Genomic DNA, 21,565 nt, shown 5'->3' on the forward strand with positions numbered 1-21,565 from the left:
TCATCTGGTGGATGAGAAACAGTAGGTATCTAATCATAATATTTATTTATTTATTTATTTATTTATTTATAGCATTTTTATAGCACCGCCTCACCATTTCTGGCATTGAGGCGCTTTACAATAACATATTAAACAATTCCATTAAAACAATTCCATTAAAAAAATTAATATTATTTATTTATTTATTTATTTTATTACATTTATATACCGCCCCCCCCAGCCGAAGCTCTCTGGGCGGTTTACAACAATTATTATTATTCCATTAATAATAATAATAATAATAAGAAGAAGAAGAAGAAGAAGAAGAAGGGACTGTGCTCAAAATATCAAACTTTGAATTATTACTTTTTTGGGGGTGGGGTCCGTTTCGAGAGCCTTATTATTTATTAAGTTGCCATTGTAATAATAATAATAATAATAATAATAATAATAATAATAATAATATATCATCCTCATAGGGCTCTCGAAACTGACACCCCCTCCCCAAAGTAACGATTCAAATTTTGCATTTTTATAGCACCGCCTCACCATTTCTGGCATCAAGGCGCTTTACAATAACATATTAAACAATTCCATTAAAAAAATTCCATTAAAAATTAATATTATTCCATTAATAATAATAATAATAATAATAATAATAATAAGGGACTGTGCTCAAAATATCAAACTTTGAATTATTACTTTTTTGGGGGTGGGGTCCGTTTCGAGAGCCTTATTATTTATTAAGTTGCCATTGTAATAATAATAATAATAATAATAATAATAATAATAATAATAATAATAATAATAATAATATCATCCTCATAGGGCTCTCGAAACTGACGCCCCCTCCCCAAAGTAACGATTCAAATTTTGCATTTGAGCATTGTCCTTTCCATCATCATTATTATTATTATTATTATTCATACTACAGGGATAGATAGATAGATAGATAGATAGATAGACAGATAGGTAGACAGACAGACAGGTGCTGACTTGTTGCGTTTTTCTTTTGTCGCTCCCCTTTTCCGTGTCGTTTGGCCGAGGTTCGGTTTCCTTCTTCGCCCCCCGCGCCTGTTCACGGGAGCGCACAGCCCGCGCCCGGCTTGCACACACCCCTCGGGCCCGGAGCGGGCAAGTCCTGCGGGTGACTCAGCCCTGGGATTCCCTCGTGCGTCCTCCGCTGACTCAAGCGCGGGGCGGGGCGCCGGAAAGGGCTGCATAAAACGCCTCTTCCCGGCGCTTGGGCAGATCGGACGCTGCGCGGCCCTCCTTCGTCTGTGCGCGGGGTCCGCGATCGTGAGCGGCTCGGGCGGCGGGTGGCGGGGATGATGGGAAAGCTCAGGGACTCCGTGATGCCCGTGGACCCGCTTAGCAACTCGGGATTGCTCTGCCAGGCGTGTGGATTTATCCTGATCAACCCGCAGCAGGCGGAGTGCGGGCATCGCTACTGCACGGGCTGCGTGAACGGGCTGTTCAGGTCAGTGGCGGCGAAACGCGGCGGACCGGAGGCCCTCTGAGCCCGTCGCTGGGCTTGCCTGGGGCTCGTGGCGATCTCTGGAGGCTCCCTGGCTTCTTACTATGGAACCCTCCTCCTTCATCGGAAAGCACCCCGTACCCCACTCTCCGTTTTTCAAACGCTCCAGAAAACTTGGGGCTCATCCACACCAAGAAGGATATTCCGTTATGAAAGCGGCATGTAAAGCCACACTACTGCTTTATAGCGGTACTGAAGCGCACTGACCTCTGTTGGAGCCCACTGAGACATACTATATACCGCTCTCATAGGCTGCTTGGTGCGGCTCCTGCTTTTTTATAGACCACTTTCGTAGTGGAATATCCTGCTTGGTGTAGATGAGCCCTTGATCTCCTTTCCTTCCTGGCTGCAAGGGGATCTGCTCCTCAGGAGAGGGGAGCTATTCCTGGAGGCATCCCAAGGGCCTCTTTGGGAAAGGGATGTTGGACTGCATGGGGGGGGGCTCTTGTCCGTTGCTCTGCGTCTCCTCTGAAATGAGACATCCGGGTTTCCTTTGGGATTTTTATTCTTAGAATGGCAAGCTTTAATGGGGAACAGAATGTTGGATTAGACAGGCCTTTTTGGTTTGATAAGGCAGGGCTCTTCTCGTGTTCCTAACTGGTTGGCCAGTGGGATGTGGTGGGAGACCAGTTTGAATCGGTGAGCGAAGGCATTTATGGTGAATGCTACACACGCGTACCTTAAAAAAACAAGACTTGCTGTATTTTGTTTAGTTTTGTTTGGAATATGAGGAGCCTTCCCACCACCACCACAATAAGTTTGTCAGACATACTTGCCTGTATTTGATTGTGGTTTCAGGGCATAATTAGACAAGAAAAAGGCGTACAGCTCCCAGCATTCCCTAGGGGAATGCTGGGAGTTGTATGACTTTTTCTTGTCTAAACATGCATAGGATTGCATCAGTTGTCAATCTTGTACCATAGAATCATAGAATAGTAGAGTTGAAAAGGACCTATAAGGCCATATAGTCCAACCCCCTGTTCAATGCAGGAATCCACCCTAAAGCATCCCTGACAGATGCTTGTCCAGCTGCCTCTTGAAGGCCCCTAGTGTGGGAGAGCCCACAACCTCCCTAGGTAACTGGTTCCATTGTCGTACTGCTCTAACAGTCAGGAAGTTTTTCCTGATGTCCAGCTGGAATTTGGCTTCTGTCCTAGTATTTTAGGTTTGCTATCTTCCTCTTTTTTTTTTTTTTTAGCCTTGCTTCCTAATTTGCTTAATAGAACGTTTGTTCACTTTTTAATTTTTTTAAAAAATGAAGTGCTACAGATATTTAAATTGATGGGGTTGCCCACGGTTGGCCGCTGCGGAACTCACTCTGTCTTGGAGAAAAAAATTGCTCATTTGACGAGTGCATTTCTATAGCAACTTCATTGTCATTCAAATTATGTTATGTTGATACATAGGATTTGGTTAGCATGCTTGTGATTTCAGGATATGTTGGTTTATCCTTCTGAGTTGTGGTGGGCTGCCGTAAAACATGAATGAGACAATGTTAACGTTTCCTTTTAATACTGAATGGTAGCTTTTAATAGTCAAGCTAGCTTGTGCTTCTTTCAATTTCTCAAAGATGCATCGGTACTGAAGTTGTGCTTGTGTGTCCATGTACTTTCATTTATTTGGATACTCAGTTAAGAGACAGGCGGTTAATCAACTGAACACCCTTTTAGCAGTTGACAGCCAGGGGCATTGAACCTCAGCCCCATGGGACTTCACTCTGCCTGGGGTCCCAATCCATCCATTCTAACCTTGCTCCCTTTCCTCCAAAGGCTGATTGTTTGATAGTTTCCTGGTGTTTTCATGGCTCCCCCGCCCCATTCTAAAAGGTTGAAATGTCTCTTGTAAGGTTTACTTACTGTCAGTGAGAGCTTTAGGGCACAATCCGATGCATGTTTAGACAGGAAACGATCTTACAGTATGGCTGGCTAGAGAATTCTGAGTGTTGTAGGACTTCCTTATGTCTAAGCATGCATAGGATTGCGCCTTTTAGCTAAAATGTGCTGGTGTTTGGTATTTGGGCCCTGCCCACCCCTGGAACGCAGCCCCCAAGGACTTCTCTGAAATTGAATCCGGCCCTCGGGATGAAAAGTGGTTCAACATCCCTGCCTTAGCGGGACTGGGGTGTCTCATGAGCTGTGTCCATTTTGGAGTGTTCATTAAAATGGTTTGGGTCCAGGTTACCTGCGGGATCACCTTCTCCCATATAGCCTGCCCCGCACACTCAGGTCCTCTGGGGGGAACTTACTTCAGTCAGCTAAAACTAGGCTGACATCAGTTTCCCAGAGGACCTTTTCTTCTGTCGCCCCCAGATTGTGGAATGGCCTGCCGGAGGAGATTCGTAAAATTAACTCTCTGTGTGATTTTAAGGCAGCTTTAAAGACTAGCCTTTTCTGGCAGGCCTATCCAGATCAATGTAAAATCATGAATTTTTAAGAGGTATTGATTCCTGTTTTCATGTTGTTCCCCGCCTCGATCCAAAGGGAGAGGCGGGTAAGAAATAAATAAATAAATATATTATTATTATTATTATTATTATTATTATTATTATTATTAAAAGGTGTCTGAGTCCAAATGCTTCCCTTTGCTTCTCCTGAAAAACTGGTTGCAAAAGACAGAGAGGCAGACAGCTGCTTAGGATGGCCTTGCAAGCCAGGGTGGTGTGGTTAGGCTGTCAGACTATGACCAGGGAGACCCCACTAAGCCATGATCTCAGGGCTAAGCATTTTCTTTCTGTCAAACCTTCCTTGCAAGGTTGTTATGAGGGTAAAAGCGTGTGCATTGGGGTTGGGTTGGGTGGGAACAAACCATGCATGCATGCTGTCGGGAGGAAGGGAATAAGCTAACTGTAATAAAGAAATTTCATGTGACATAGCCACATCCATGATTGATAAATTGTGATAATGAGTGACAGTATTTTCTTTCTTTATTAAAACATTTGTAGCCCGCCTTATATCACTGGGATCTCAGGGTGGCATACCGATAAAATCAGAACAATGTAAACATAAATATACACAGCTAAAAAGTATTAAATTGTTAACAAATGAAAACCAGTAGATAAAAAAAGCAATAAAAATTAAAAATAATTGAAACAATTAAAATGTGTCACCATGAAGAATTTAGCCCTCAAAGGCTTTGATAAAGAGCCATGTTTTAACTTGGCCCTGAAATGAAGCCAGTGACGGCACCAGTCAGGCCTCCAAGGGAAGAGTATTCTGCAACCAGGGTGCCACAGCAGAGAAAGCCCTCTCCCACATCCCACCATAATGTATCTCAGGCAGTCCCTCAAGTATCGAGGTCCCAAGCCGTTTAGGGCTTTAAAAGTCATTTTATCTTTTATTTGTGGTATGTATATACTTCTGAGTGCACATGGGGAGGAAGAATAAGTGGATTAGTGTGGTAGATTACACCTAAGGATGAGAGAGGGAAGTAGGCACGTCTTTGGAGGATACGTATGTGTGTGCGAAAGAACACTGAAAACGCAGGTGTTTCTGTGGCTCAATGTTCATATGTTCTTCTTTTCTCCCCTCAGGGACGCAGAAAGGGTTCTGTGCCACACTTGCAAGACACGCCTGAGTCGCAAACAGGTGAGTTCTAAGATGACATTCTGGAACGTTCTGGAACATCAGTCAGTCCGAAGAAACCTTAACCATGCAATTGCTTAACTTACCAGTATCTTGAGGGTGTGGCATTGTCCTATGGTCGGTCTTCACCCGAGGGGGATGATCTTGATTAAAAAAGGGAGGTTGTACCCTCAATAAATCTGTGTCACCATTTTAAAAACACACCACATTTTTTTGAAAGAGAAAGATCAGGGGGAGGGAGGGAGAGAGAGAAGGAAAACAATGTGGGGAAATAGCGGGGTGCATATGACAAAAGTTAAAACAGGCTAGAGCAGTTTTTCCCACCACTACCAGACAAGCTATGGCTTATATGCCTGTTAAAGGCACAGGCGCCTCATCCTCCTGGCTCAACCTTCCCCAGCCTTCCAGATGTTTTGGACTATAAGCCCAGCATCCCTAACCATTGGCCATGCTAGCTGTGGCTGATGGGAGTTGAGGTCCAGAACATCTGTAAGGCGTCCATTTGGAGAAGGTTGTCCTAGTGCCTACAATCACAGTGAAAGATGGATATATAAGTAAAAACAAATAAGAGTCCCATTTTTAAAATTGAAGACAATGGTGAGTCCTGGGTTCAAAAGAGGTGAAGCCCGTTGCCCTAGGTGTTACACATGGGAGGGGGAATTAAGCGTGAGGTGGCTGTTTTCAGCGACGACCCTGCATTTAAGGCTGAAGAGGGTACAACAGCAGGGGTGACTCTGTGGGACAGGAGGCAGGTCAGGTTTTAGAATCATGAACGAATAATCTTTCTCTCTCTGTCCTCAGTTCCACAACGACAAAGCAGCCGAAAACGATGCTCTGGCCACAGAAGTTGCCTGTCCAAATTTTGACTGCACTTGGACCGGAACCCTGAGTTCATACCAGGTATTTTAAATGAAGACTATCACTCTCCCGTCCCCCACCCCCACCCCCACTCACACACAAGCAGGGACGAAATTTAGATCGACATGGTGTTCAATAATGTACATGCAAAAACAGGGAGACAAAAGTGTTGGCCGAAATTGCTAAAGTGCAAAAGCAAGGAAAACCCCATGGGGGAGTAAAAAATAGACAAATATCCACAGAAAAGAAGAAGATTAGATTACTTGGTTCCACCCTTGCCTTTGGCTATTTTTTTACTCCGAAATTGCTAAAGACAAGAAAAGAAAGGGGATCTCTGGCTCAGCTGCTGTAGCATCACATACCTGGCTCTTCCCTCCATGTTCCTATTCAGGGTTCCAGCCGGCTATTCCCCTCATATTTTTTTTTCTTTTCCAACTGAACATCCCATGGCTACTGAGCATGTTCAGTCTTCTTTCACTAATTTTTTGGAGGGCTTGCCCCCTTAGTTTTATTACTATTGTTGTCTCTTTCTTGCTCATGGCGGTTTTTCTAGACGGACATGACGGGCATTGCCAAGTCATGCTGTCTTTTACAGATTCAGGAATTTCCTGACAATTGAGCATGTTTTAATTATGACTACTTTCTGGATGGTGGTGTGGATGTATTTTGGTAGGCCCAATTTCTGAAGGTTTTCTGTATAGTTTTTTGATGTGATGCCGGTGACTGATGTGACTAATGGAATAATAGTGGCAGCATTATTATTATTATTATTATTATTATTATTAAACTTCTGAAAACCTCAGAATTCCCATGTGCCCCATAATGCCTTCCTCTTGTTTCTCAGTGGCCTCATTTTGGGTCCACTTCTGCCAGCACTCACCGCATGAGTTCATTATTACAGGAAGTGATATTAGATAGTAATTATGATTAGTCGCTCTGGGGCACTGGTCAAACAGCAGGATACAAATTTAATAAATTAATAAGAATGATGATCATAATTAGTAGTATTAAAATAATAATGACAATGATTAGGATATTTGTGGTAGTATTTAAACAACTATACAGCAGTTGAACAGAATATCCCCATGTTTTTTTGTAGATCTCCATAGGTAAAATGGCTAGACTTACATTTTGTTTAAACGAAAGGTGAAAACTTAGTCAAGGATCCTATAGTGTACAAGCACACTATAGATTTAATCTGTTTTATTACTGGTCCCTTTTGGATTGTAGTTTTGTGAGGGAATTGGGCTAGGAATATACAACAGGAATAGCTCATCACCCTCATCAAATGCCAGGGATTCTTTGTGGGAAGCCATGGCAGTTAGAATGGTATAAAATTAATGCATGCTTGTAGTGTGTAGATGTGCCCTTTGAAGGATCTGGGACTTGAGAGACATGGGTTCCAGTCCTCACTTAGCCATGGAAGCTCACTGGGCGACTTTGGGCCAGTCACTGGCCAGATCTACACCAAGCACTATGAAAGCGGTATGAAAGCATATATAAACGGCAGGGACCCACACCAAGCAGGATATAGCACTATGAAAGTGGTAAGTGGTATGTGTCAATGGGCCCTAACAGTTGTCAGTGTGCTATAAAGCAGTAGTGTGGCTCCTGTCTCTTATATACTGCTTTCATACCACTTTCATAGTGCAATATCTTGTTTGATGTAGCTCTGGCCACTGACTCTCAGCCTCACCTACCTCACAGGGTTGTTGTGAGAATAAAATGGAGGAAGAGGAGGACCATGTAAGCCAGCGTGAGCTCCTTGAAGGAGAGGCAGAATAAACATGTCACAAACAAATAAATATCTCTCTTCAGAGCCCCGGTTGTCATCAGACAGCTTTTGTGTATCCCTCCATCTTGCGCCCCCCCCCCCCCCCCCCGCGTGATCTTCTGACCTGTTATTTTGTTGCAGGAGCACACCTGCCCCCCTGTGGCACGCCTTGGAACTGCAAGGAAAGCGCCCTTTGCCCTTGGAGATCAGAATAAGGATGAAAAGCAAAAGCCCTGTTGGAGCCTCAGTAGCCCCCTCATGGTAAGTTGCTGAGTGGCCCAAGAAAGCCAGGATGCGAACAAAGAGGCCACGAGGCCTGGGGTTTGAGAGAGAGCCCTGCCAGGTGGGGAAAGAGTTGCTGGCGCTGAGCGATTTGAGAAGCAAACGTTAGGAGAACGTGGAGATTTTGAATAGATGTACAGCACAATTGGATGATAGTTCATTATCTGAAATTGAGGGAAAGAGCGGTATCTACAAAGGCCCCATTCAGAAGACACCTTAAACCACGGCTTTTACTACAGTGGTTAAGCCAGAAAGCCGGGCCGGGTTCAGAAGACACCTTAAACCATGGCTTTTACCACAGTGGTTAAGCCAGAAAGCCGGGCCGGGTTCAGAAGACACCTTAAACCACGGCTTTTCCCACAATGGTTAAGCCAGAAAGCCGGGCCGGGTCCAGAAGACACCTTAAACCATGGCTTTAACCACAATGGTTAAGCCAGAAAGCCGGGCCGGGTTCAGAAGACACCTTAAACCATGGCTTTTACCACAGTGGTTAAGCCAGAAAGCCGGGCCGGGTTCAGAAGACACCTTAAACCATGGCTTTAACCACAATGCATAAAGCCTTTTGCCTTAGTCACCATGGTTAAAGCCATGGTTTAAAGTGTCTTCCAAACACAGCTTGATTTTCTGGCTTAACCACCGTGGTTAAAGCCGTGGTTTAAGGTGTCTTCTGAACGGGGCTATTGTGAGCATGGGCAGAACAGGATGTACTTGTAGATTTCCGGGTGGTTTGCAGTTATTTATTTATTGCATTTCTATACCGCCCAATAGCTGAAGCTCTGTGGCAGTACGTTGGCAAACGGTTTCCAACTCTCTCAATAGCTTAACGATAGGAAGTAAAACTGCAGCAATAATAATAATAATAATTAATAAAAGAATTGTAGGACTTTTTTTCTGTCTAAGCATGCATAGGATTGCACCCTTACACTCAAAAGTCCCAGCAATTCAATTGTATTACATCCCAAAATAATGCTGAATACTACGCGCCTTCTTCAAGAGCTCCATTGAGCTGCTGAATCCCGTAAATTGCCTGAAGTGACTTGCAGAAATAGTAGCAATCCCTCTATGTGTGGGTTTTCGTGCCACCCTCTTGGATTTCCCCTCCTGCCACATGTGAACTTTAACTGTACACGTTTTAATTTGTAAAGCCGCCTTGAGTCCCAGTTTTGGGGGTAAGGTGGGTTGTTGTTGTTGTTGTTATTATTATTATTAACAACTTTCCTTCTAATCTCTCCCGCTTTAGGGTGATCCTTCCTTGAACATGGAAGCTGTCCAACTGCGCATGGAGGCCTTGGAGCTGGTGGTGGTGTCTCTTCGTCGACAGCTGACCAGCCAGGTGGCCACAGTGAAGTCCCTCCAGCGCTGCTGCTCCCAGTATGAGAAGATGCTGAGGACTTCTCGGGAGACGCACATCATCCCCCGTGGGACCAAGGAGCCTGGCCCGACGTCTCCCGAGCTGGTCAGCACCGACGGGGTCCTGGTGTGGAAAGTGGAGAACTTCTCCAAGCTCTTGAAGGACGCCAAAGTCGGAAAGAGGCGCTCCATCTACTCTCCAGCCTTCGCCACCCATGCTTTTGGGTACCACCTCTGCGTCCGGCTGTACCCTGATGGAGATGGGATCGGCCAAGGCGGCCATCTTTCACTCTTCCTTGCCTTGGCCAAGGGGCCCTATGATGACGTCCTTCCCTGGCCCTTCCAGCAAAAGGTCACCTTCACCCTCCTGGACCCCAAGCGAAGGAAGTCTCCTGTGACTGAGACCTTCCTTCCAGATCCCCACTGTTCCTCCTTCCACCAGCCTCGGGAAAGGCTCAACGTGGCCAGCGGGAGCCCCCTTTTTGCCAGCCACCTCGAGATTCCCAGCTACCTCAAAGACGACGCGCTGTACCTCAAAGTGGTGGTGGATTTGGCAGGGATCGAAATTTGAGACCGGAAGCCAATGACGGGGAGCTGAATGGTTGGTCTGTGCTCCTTCACTGACCCCTTGCCTTGTCCTCCCAAGGTGCTCTCAGTTGTTCCTAACGCTCTTCGGCTCCATCGTCCCATCCCCACCTCTTTCTCCCCAACACCAATCGTGTTCACTACAATTCCCATTCTAAAATGGGCACTCAGCTACCTCTCAGGGGAGTCCAAAATCTGGACGTTGCTTGTGTTGGGAATCATGGAATGTCAGCCCGATTCACACTCAAGTGGAGTTTCCTGCAAACCTTATAGGATTTTTATTTATTTTTTACTCATCATTGGACTATTTTTCTTTTTCTTTTGGAAAACGTGCTTCTGTTAAATGCCTGGAAACATAATGGAGCATCCAGATGGGACCTTTCAGTGGCCATGAGTGTGGTACAGTATCCTGAATGCTGTCTTATGGGTTGCAAAATTGATCCCAGATGCAGGACTTGACCTTCCTTCTTACAGCTCCTCAATTTTCTTTAAAGTACATTTCATTGTCGAAGATGCAAAGGACGGGAAGATTTTCTCTTGGTGTCTCCTTGTGATGACACCCTTGCCTGTAGTTTGTGAGTGCCTTGGGAGTTTTAAATGCAAAATGGCTGCTGTTGTGGGGTTTGGTGTGTGTGTGTGTGTGTGTGTTTGCATGTGTGTGTGTTTATCAGTGTGTTTTCTTGCTGCCCACCAGCAAGATACAGCTGAACATGACATTTTGCATTACGCATTTTTATTTATTGTTAATCTTATCTATAGCACTTTTTAATGGACAAGGGGACTTTGCAATAATCACTAAGGATTGCCAGACATCCATCCTTAGACATGTCTGTTTTTTTCTACCTCTCGTTCTATTTATTAACAACAAATGTCCTCATTATGTAATGACAGTATCTAAGTGTTTTATTCTAATTATAATATTAAAAAATATTTATATGATTGATGACTGTCTTACGCTGGTTATTTGAGGCGCGGGAAACCATCATAATGTGGACACTAGGGAAGTGCAAGATTCGGATTCGGCATCAGAAGTCTGAGGCTTTGGCGACCATTTCACAGAGTGGCCGTCAGCTCTCGCCCAGCCACAAAATGCCTGCAACTTCCAGCATGCCTTGGCAGGGAGGGTGGACTTACTCGGTTCTGGAAGCGATGTGGCACTTCATGGCTTCTCCCCCACTGATCCTGGAGGGTCGCCCACCCAGCCGCGTGAGACCCTGCATGGGTTGCCACAGCATTTGCAAGCGCCCCTTAGCTGCTGGCGTCGCCTGAGAGCCACCAGCTCTCAGGTGTAATACCAGCACGGAGGAGAAGATGGCCTCTGTGGGGCGCTCACAGTCTGCTTCGCTCCGCTTCTCCCATGCTGCTCCTCCTCGCTGATGCCACTCCTCACCTTGTCCGCCCTCCCTGCCAAGGCATTCTGGGAGTTGTAGGTGTTTTGTGGCTGGACTCAAGGGCTGTGCAAGAGCTGGCTGCTACTCTCTGAAATGACTGTCAAAGAGTCGGACTTCTGAGGCAGAATCCGAATCTTGCACTTCCCTAGTGTACACCCCCGGAACTGATGCAGACCTTAAAGAGATGACATTGCATACTGAGCCCCACAAATCACAACACCCCAGTGCGATGGACCCGACTGGCTTCTACAGAAGCTAATGAGAGCCAGTTGACACATTCCACAAAATCACATGGTAGTGCTTTTCCTGGAAAACACAACTTCAGGTTGTGGGAGGGATGGACTGATATCTGGGAGAAAAGCTAAGATGGAGGGCCAGGATCTCTTCTCGATAGTCCCAGAGTGCAGGACACGGAATAACAGGCTGAAGTTAAAGGAAGCCAGATTCCAGCTGGACATCAGGAAAAACTTCCTGAGTGTTAGAGCTGTACGACAATGGAATCAGTTGCCTGGTGAGGTTGTGGGCTCTCCCGCACTAGAGGCCTTCAAGAGGTAGCTGGACAACCATCTGTCAGGGATGCTTTAGGGTGGATTCCTGCATTGAGCAGGGGGTTGGACTCGATGGCTTTGTAGGCCCCTTCCAACTCTGCGATTCTATGATTCTATGAACCTTCTCTATCTGCAGGGATTTTTATCCACGGGGGAGTATTAATTCCTACCATCTGCAGCCTCACATGGTATAATCCAGGCGACGCTACGCTACTACACAATTCTGCAGGTTGCATATGCTGATTTGTCATTTCTAAGAGTGGACATAATGACGCTTCCCATTCCGTTTTAAAACCTCTATCCAGAGGTTCACAACAAAACTGAAACCAGCAGTTAATGTCCAAAAGGAGATGTGCTGGCACATAATTCCCCCTGAATAGAACACGCTCACGCACCTCTAACCTGAGGCTATTGTAGAGTTGGGAAAAGTGCCGAAAAGGGCAACTAAAATGATCAAGCTCCTGGAGCAACTCCCTGAATAGGGAAGGTCACAACAGCTGGGATTGTTTATCTTAAAAAAGTGACGAGTAAAGGAAGACATGATAAGGGTGTACAAAATTATGCCTGGTGCGGAGAATGTGGATAGGGATACCTTTTCCCCCTCTCTCAGAATACTAGAACCTAATGGGGTCATTGATCAGAGATTCAGGACAGATAAAAGGAAGGACTTCTTCGCACAGCACATAGTTTAACTCTGGAATTCACAATCACAAGGTGTAATGCAAGGCACCAATTTGGGTGGCTTTAAAATAGGATGGGGTAAATTCATGGGGGATGGCTATATATCAGAGGCAGGTTGCTGGGGAATATGGGTGGGAGGGTGCTGTTGCACTCATGTGCTGCTTGTGGGTTTCTCCTTGGGCAGTTGGTTGGCCACTGTGTGAACAGAAGGCTAGACAAGATGGACCCTTGGTCTGATCCAGCAGGGCTCTTCTTATGCAATGTGAAAACCAGTTGCGCTATCAATCCCATTGGTTGACTCAGTTACTCGACGACATCAGGGGTGTGAGACTTATAACCTGCCAGATGTTAATGGACTCCGATTCCCATCATACTCAGCTAGCATGGTCAATGGAGAAGGGTGATGGCAGAAACAGTCCTGAAACATCTGGAGGGCTACCAGTTTCTCACCCCAGAGCTCCATAGTGAAGAGTGTATTGTGCTCTTGTTTATGTTCCGCTGTCTTCCTTCTCCTTCTCGTACTTCTGTTAAGGGATTGAGCTCTGGCAGCCAGAAAAGGTTCCATAGCTTGTTGAGCCCTGGTTAGGTCTGGCTCAAATGGAGTCTTAGGCTTTAGCTAGGCCTAAGGTTTATCCCGGGGTCGTCCCTGCTTGCTCCCAGGATGCCCTGTGTGTCATTTACATGAACAGGGATGACCCCGGGACGATTTCAGGATAAACCTTAGGTCTAGCGAAGGCCCAAGAGTGTCTTTCCAGCATTTTGAGGCCTTCATGTTTTCTCGGAGGATGCAACAGGCAGCTTTCTTTCCTGGATCATGGCATTTGAGCAATCACATTTCAGGAGATCCAACTCAGGGTCCCAGCCAGATGTTTCCTTTGTATTTGTTAGCTCCTTGTAGAGGCCAGCTGTACATCAGAACGAGGTGGGTAGAATTCTGAGGTGGTAAAATGTGAACGCAACATCAGATTGTAGGCATGGGAGCACCTTTTTCGCTGCCCTACTGTGTGAAATGGGCAGGGAACTTGTGGACTACAACTCTCATCTTCTCCGACATTTGGCCATGCTGGCTGATAGGAGCTGGAGTCCAATAACATCTGGAGGGCTGCAGATTCCCCATCCTTGACATTTTTTAAAAAAACCACACACTTCACTGCAAGCAGAAAATTAGCATAACAAGGAGAAGACTTCAATCTTCTGTGCATGAGTGATTTAATGCACGCTCATCATTGGCCATTCACGGATGTTTGTACATCCTTTAGATGACGTTGTCAACCTCCAGGACATCTCCTATGCATTCCCCCTCTTATCCCACTTTAAAAAACACACTGGGATAATCAGCTATTCTAAAAAGCGTATAAAGTTGGCCTTGTGCTATAATTCCTCCACTAGATGGCAATGTGAAAGGAGCATGCAGAGAGAGGAAGTATTCAATTCAAACCACATGGCCACCCATGGCCACCAGTATAATTCAGCTGCTCATAATCCCAGAAAGAAAGTGGAAGTAGAAAGCCCTAGTAAGGCAGTGGTTTTTTTTAAAAAAAAAAATGTAGAGAAGCTCTGATAAAGGCGATATCCTCCTGGCAACGGATTCTCAAGTAAGAGAGAAAAACGGGTGATTGGGTTCAGGTTTGTGGGGGCCTTGGGCAAAAGTGTTGCCTAGTTAGTGATGCAGCTAGGTCATTTTAGATCCTGGACTTAAGCCTACATGGGTTTAGACAGAAAAAAATGTCCTACAACTCCCAGCATTCCCCAGCTAGAGAGACCAGATACAAAAGAGGGCAGGGCTCCTGCAGCTTTAACTGTTGTGATGAAGAGGGAATTTCACCAGGTGCTGCATGCATGCAAATGACATCTGCTCAAATAACCTTTTCTAGACAACTGTTAAAGATACTGGAGCCTTGTCCTCTTTTCCATATGGTCACCCTAGAAGCCCTGGATCTCTGATCAGTGATTGGAGAGAGGGGTGATTTAAAGATTGTTAAACTTCAAACAGCCTGCTGGGTACTTAAGGTTTAGATACGTTTAAATGAACCCCACCCCACCCCACCCACACCCCTTTTCAGGTCAGTGGGCACATTTGGCATTTCTAGAATGTTGTAGCACTCCCCCCAAATGGTTGCCACGGGGGACTTGCCCATTCAGAAAATAGGTGCCCTGGTGACTGTGGCTGGCTGCAAAACATTCATTTTCCAGAAGGCAAATGGGTGAGACGAAAAGAAAAGTAACTTGCCCAAGAAGTCAAGCACAAGGCAGCAGTGGGGTCTGAGCTCCAGAACGCAAAAATAACTCTTTTGAACCCAAATAAAAATGGCTCTGGATGCAGCCTCCGAATTTAAAAACAGTTTACTTGATTACCAAAAAAAAAAAAAAAAAAAAAAAAAAAATCATAAGAAATTAAAAAAAAGAATCAGTAGAAGCAGGGAGTCAGTCTGGTGGGCGCCATCTTGGAGATCTCAGCTTTAAATTTTACGATTAAGCTGTGCTTTGCATGCCTAACAGCTGTTGCATTTGGGCTTAGTTCAGAGTACACATGCATAGAATTGAGCTATGGTTGGTGGGGAAATGGCCATTTTGATGAGAATTATGTTTGTGTGTGAATGTATGTATGTATGTATGTATGTGCATTTATTTATTTATTAAATTTCTATACCACCCCACTACCGAAGCTCTCTCTGTATATGTGTGCAAGACTGATCCCAGCATACCCTAGAATTGGCCCTCGGGGCCAAACTAGGGTGACCATATGGAAAGGAGGACAGGGCTCCTGCATCTTTAACAGTTGTATAGAAAAGGGAATTTCAGAAGGTGTCATTTCTATGCATGGAGCACCCGGTGAAATTCACTCTTTATCACAACTGTAAAAGCTGCAGGAGCTATACTAGAGTGACCAGGTACAAAAGAGGGCAAGGCTGCATGTATAACACCTGCTGAAATTCCCTTTTCTCTACAGCCCCTGTCCTCCTTTCCATATGGTCATCCTAGCCAGATTGGGGCCTCAGGAGGGCCTAATTTAGCCCCTGAGACTGTGGTTCCCCGCCCCCACATAGGACGATGTAGTCTATTAGGTCTCTAGCCACTTAGGGCTATAAAAGTTAAACCTGGGGTAGGTAACCTGGTGCCCTCCAGACATTTTTGACTATAAGTCCCATAAGTCCCCAAATTCCACCTTGAACCTCATTCCATCTTGTGTCCATATTAGGGTGACCATGTGAAAAGGAGGACAGGGCTCCTGTATCTGTAACAGTTGCAGAGAAAAGGGAATTTCAGCAGGTGTCATTTGTATGCATGCAGCACCTGAGCCCTGCCTAGAGTGACCAGACACAAAAATGGGCAGGGCAGCTGCAGCTTTAACTGTTGTGATGAACAGGGAATTTCATCAGGTGCTGCATGCATACAAATGACACCTGCTGAAATTCTTAATTTCTTAGAGGACAAAATCACTCGTATCCACCTCGACTTGGCCCTCACTACTTCTAGACTGCCGTCAGTGGAGGCATCTGGAGCATGGCCCAGTCCAGTTTTATCAGATGCATTTCAGTTATTGAGACCTGGGGATGTGGACAAGGCAGTTGGAGGACTGCGCACTACCAGCTAGGGTGATCATACAGAAAGGAGGACGGGGCTCCTGTATCTAACAGTTGTATAGAGAAGGGAATTTCAGCAGGTGTCATTTGTATGCATGCAGCACCTGATAAAATTCCCTCTTTATCACAACAGTTAAAGCTGCAGGAGCCCTGCCTAGAGTGACCAGACACAAAAATGGGCAGGGCAGCTGCAGCTTTAACTGTTGTGGTGAAGAGGGAATTTCACCAGGTCCCTTTTCTATACAACTGTTAAAGATACAGGAGCCCAGTCCTCCTTTTCGTATGGTCACCCTGGCACAGACTGTGCTTCCCTGGTGTTGTGGGAGAACTTTAGCAGATAGGGAGGGAACTAGAGCAGTTTCTAGAGCATTTACTGCCAGTGGCTGCACCTGTTGAATTTCTACCTGGCAGGGAAGGCAGAAAATAAAATAGTTGTGATTCTCATTCTACTTAAAGGCAGTTCTGTGACCTGTAAAGTGAGAGGAGAATAAGTCTTTCATAGGGCCATTAATCAGGGATGGTTAGGTTTGTAAACAACTTCTAGTCTAAGCAGTGGAAGCTGGTGACTCCAATGTCAGTGGGGCTGTAAATCTGTTCTGGGTTTCAGCCAGAACCAGTAAGAACGCTAAAGGAGCTATCCAAGGTGCTGAACCTTGGGTTCAGCACCTTGGATAGCTTCTTCAGAGTTGTTACAGGTTCTGACTGAAACCCAGAACGGATTCATAGCCCCACTGACATTGGAGCCGCCAGCCTCCACTGATCCTCAGCGATGTCTGGAGAAAGCAGAAGGAAAACCTGTACCCAGTTCCATCCCTAATCCTATTTCTACACAGTGGTGCAGTTCAGTCATTTTAATGCCTGGTCTTCACAGTCTTGCTGGCTCTTTAGGTAACAATGTGTGTTATCTCACTTAGAGTGCAATTCTATGCATGTTTAGACGGGGGTGGGGGGAATCCTAAAACTCCCAGCATTCCACTCCCACGCCGGGAGTTGTGGGATTCCATCCCCCCCTCTAAACATGCATAGGATTGTGCTTTTATTGTTTTAAAATGTGGTAAGCCAGCCCTGCTTCATATGTGTGTGTGTGTGTGGGGGGGTTTCCTGCTCTTTCTGCTAGGTGGTGGCTCAGACATCTCTGCAAAGTCTTGCCCTGACATCACCACCATTTCTACATGGCCCTGTTCAGAAGACACCATAAACCATGGCTTTAACCATGATGGTTAAGGCAGAAAGCCAGGCTGTGTTAAGACACCTTAAACCATGGTTTTAACCACGGTGAATAAGGCTTTTTGCTTTATTCGCCATGGTTTAAGGTGTCTTCTGAACAGAGCCTGTCTTTCTGGCTTAATCACCGTGGTTAAAACCATGGTTTAAGGTGTCTTCTGAACAGGGCCAGACAATGAACAGACAACAAAACGGTGGTTTTTTTCCCCCCTATGCTAGCGCACTCTATAGCTTGCTTTCACTTGCCGTGAACTGAGCTCCTTTTAGATGACAACGGGGGCAATTTTAAGCCTTCGAAGAGATGAGGTGCAACATGGCTAATTTCCACTAGAGGGCAAGAATGACAAGAAAATACAAGGGCACCATTTTGAAAATAGAACAAACATGTATAAGTATGGTCACCAGGGGGAAGAGTGTCAAAGACTTAAATGCAGACCACTAATTTAAAAACCAAACTAAATATATAAATATGGACACAAGGGGGCAAAAGTGTCAAGGGCCTAAATGCAGTGGGGTGTTGTTGTTTTAAAAAATCAGACTAATATAGACAAGTATAAAGGGCTCCTTTGCCCATCAAATAACCCAAATAGTATAATTACTTCCCTTCTTCATTTTCTCCCACCTTTTCCGTACCTACCAAGCTCTTCCTTCATAAAATATAGCCACTGGCGCCGGTAGGGTTGAAACACAGGGCAGAGGTCCTAGATCCTATTGGCCAGGAAGATCCTCAAGCTGTCCCCTCTCAGGTGACTGTGGGCAGGGTACGGCATGGCAGAGTTGCAAGTGGGGATGACAGTGACTGGACTGTGGGTGACAGAGGTTCCTCCACCTGCCATGACACTTAACAAAAGTGCCACAGCAGCAACTGGTTAATACAATTTTATTAGATCTAAAATACAATATTTTTTTCTCCCCTTGGCTAATAGCGTACTCATGCAATCAAGACGCTGCATGTGAGGTGGCAGCAATTTCGGGGAATGAAGTACTTATTGGTCACATTTCATCTCAGACTTCTCTGAGGAACTCAGAACGGCATTTGTGAGGGTTATCTTATTTTATCCTCCTAACAACCCTGTGTGGTAGGTACGTCCGAAAGACTGACTTGTCCCAAATCAATAAGCTTTAGACACCACAACAAATCTTCATTGCAGTCAATAGGCCATTCCAGCTCACAAAATAAGTTACATACATAGGATAGAACATTCATTTAACTTTAAAAGGACAATTCGTCATAGTGGATCTGATAGAAATAGCCATGTCCAGAAATTTGGCCGCTTGCTCAGTAATTGACTTATCCGAGCTCTGAAGTAATAAAATCATTAAAAAAAATCAGTAGGGTGACCCAGAAAAGACTGACAAATGGGATTTAAGAGATCATTCCAGGCCCCTTGATCAAAACAGCAACACATGCGAGCATGGGCTTTAGAGCAAGCGGGGATGTGGAAATCCTGGACCAAAGGCGAACTTCAGGGATTCCCCCCACAAAGAACCCCCAAATCTCCCTTTATTTCCACCACCGCCTCATAATTCAGTGTCCTGGGTCTTCTTTTTATACAGATAACTTTTAACATGACTCAAAAATTTGCGGGGCATCCCCAAACACCTAAAAAACGCCCCCTCCCGATTTTAAAAAGGCAGGCTCAAACCTCTTGGGAATATAACTTTGCAGTAGCATGGGTAGAATTTGAGTGTAAAATGTGCCCCAAGGACTATTCAAAGTGAAACAAAAAAGAGAGAGTAAAATTAAGGCGGGGTTGTTGAATCTCAGGCCCATGGGACAAAGCCACCCTGCTTGGGGTTCAAATCAGGCCCTCTAGTGTTCCCTAGATGGCCCCAATCCCTTTCCCCTGATCGTTTGGTGGTTTCCTGGCTTCTGTGTGCTTTTCTTGCATCCTAAAAAGTTGACATGTTTCTCCTAAGGCTTAGTTACTGGCAGTAAGTGCTTCAAGCTAAATTATGCTGGTATTTTTTGTATTTTGGCTCCCCCCGACCCCGTTCTAACTGCTGCTTGTATCCCTGTTATACGTGGAGACTTCCTTTCTTAGTTGCAGAAAAGGAGAAGGTTTTTTTTTTTAATTACCGCATTTCAAAACAGCGGAAACAGAAAACTTTGTTCAGGCATTCTACAGGGGTTTTGAACTAAGATGCCCTCTTAGCTGAAGTCCAGCGTGCTAACCACTACACCATCCTGACCCTTAGAATATGGTGCCAAATTTCCCAAAACCTTTCAATGTACAGTTTTAAGGCAGACTTTCAGAATTCACTGCTTCTGCCAAAGAAGTCTTTTATTGCATCCTCCTAACGCCACCGCAGGAAGAGTAGCGTTTAATATGATGTTCTTTGCTATATTTAAGGTCTCCACATTTTATTTGGGGTGGTAATCGCCGTGGGTTTTTTGCGCTAATAAGAGGGTCTAATGATTTTGGGCTGGCCCATCCATTAGAGAGCTGAAACGTGTGTCCCAGTGAGACACTATGCCAGCAGGGGGCACTAAATGTCTAGCAGCAAAGTTCCTTACTGTTGCTCCCACCTATTTATTTATTTATTGCATTTATTAGGGTGACCACATGACCGGTTTTGCCCGGATTTGTCCGGGTTTTTGGCGACAAATCCAGGAGGGGAAATCTGGATTTTTCCAATCTTCCGCCGCCAAAGAGCAGCTCTAATGAGAATTAACAAAAATGCTTATAACTCTGTCACTTTTAAAGATAAAGACATGAAACTTGGCATGATGGTAGCTCTTAGGAAGGGCTTTAGTCATACCAAATTTGAAACAGATCCGTTCATCCATTGATTTTTAAAGATTTTTTTTAATAATTGAGGTTTTAAAATTATTATTTTTAAATTGTCATTTTTAAAGATAAAGAGATGAAACTTTGCACCCTGATAGGTTTAAGGTAGAGCTTTAGCCATACCAAATTTGAAACAGATCCGTTCATCCATTTATTTTTTAGGAATTTTTTTAATAATTGAGGTTTTAAAATCATCATTTTTAAAGATAAAGAGATGAAACTTTGCATGATAGGTTTTAGGTAGAGCTTTAGCCATACCAAATTTGAAAAAGATCCATTCATCCATTGATTTTTTAGGAATTTTTTAAAAATTGAGGTTTTGAAATTATTTTGTAGAACAGATTTGTCTTAAATGTGTGCTGTAAAATCAGACATGTGACCAAGGCTATGTTCGGGTGGGCACGCCCCCTTGGTGCTAGACACGCCCCCTTGGGGGCCAACCATGTTGTCCTCCTTTTTGGTTTCCAAAATATGGTCACCCTACATTTATATACCACCCCATAGCCGAAGCTCTCTGGGCGGTTTACAAAAGTTAAAAACAGTAAACATTAAAAACAAATATACAAAGTTTAAAAACATAAAAAGCATTAAAACAACTGTATCCTTATAAAAACACCTATTCATGCTCCATGCCTCTCAGCATGTCCCTTGGGCCTACAGTGATGTCTGACTAAGGGCCTACTGGCCTACCATAGAGACAGAAAGGGACATGAGTCCCTTTATATTGTATTTTGTATTCGTATTTTTAAATTGTTGGTTGTTTTTATGCTCTTCATGTTTTTAATTTTTGTGAACTGCCCAGAGAGCTTCAGCTATTGGGCGGTATAAATATGTAATAAAATAAATAAATAAATAAGAGTGACACACAGCCTGAATGTCTGATAAAAATAGCTGGCCTCCATTGGTCATGTGTTGTTGTGTGGGTGCTTTGAGGTGGCTTCCTGCATTGAGCAGAGGGTTGAACTCGATGGCCTTATAGTCCCCTTCCAACTCTACTATTCTATGATTCTACTCTATGATCTTCGCTGGTCCCAGACACTCCCCATCTGGTTTTGGTCCTGAAAGACCAGGAAAAATGTGGGTGCATAAACAGAAAGTTGTAAGCAAGCACAATTTGTGACGTTGCACAACATCACAGGGTTAAAGCATTTGCCTAAGCTACTGATTTCCTGGCTTTGTGGAGCTTGCTTGAGGCAATATGAGGTAGCCTTAACCTGGGCCGTCTTAACAGCATTATAGGGTCCCCGGGCAAAGCAGAGCCCTGAGCCCTGCCTACACAACCACTCACAGGAATAAAAATGTAAATTATCGATAAAATAAACTTATATTTATTGGTACCTCCAACAAAATCAGTGTTTTGACATTAAAAAGAACAAGCTGTACAGCAAAGATTAATCAA

The 21,565-nt window shown here is 44.7% G+C and overlaps 1 protein-coding gene across 1 annotated transcript; it reads left to right on the plus strand.

The window, feature by feature from the left end:
- The first annotated feature begins 1,308 nt into the window (after window positions 1–1,308).
- Window positions 1,309–10,199, plus strand: LOC134396910 (TNF receptor-associated factor 2-like). The gene is made up of 5 exons (XM_063123515.1): window positions 1,309–1,459; window positions 5,046–5,100; window positions 5,899–5,997; window positions 7,871–7,990; window positions 9,252–10,199. The coding sequence occupies exons 1-5, from the start codon at window positions 1,311–1,313 to the stop codon at window positions 9,930–9,932; spliced, it is 1,104 nt and encodes a 367-aa protein (XP_062979585.1). The 5' UTR covers window positions 1,309–1,310; the 3' UTR covers window positions 9,933–10,199.
- Window positions 10,200–21,565: the final 11,366 nt, after the last annotated feature.

Source organism: Elgaria multicarinata, chromosome 3 (genome assembly GCF_023053635.1).
Source record: "Elgaria multicarinata webbii isolate HBS135686 ecotype San Diego chromosome 3, rElgMul1.1.pri, whole genome shotgun sequence".
NCBI lineage: Eukaryota > Metazoa > Chordata > Lepidosauria > Squamata > Anguidae > Elgaria > Elgaria multicarinata.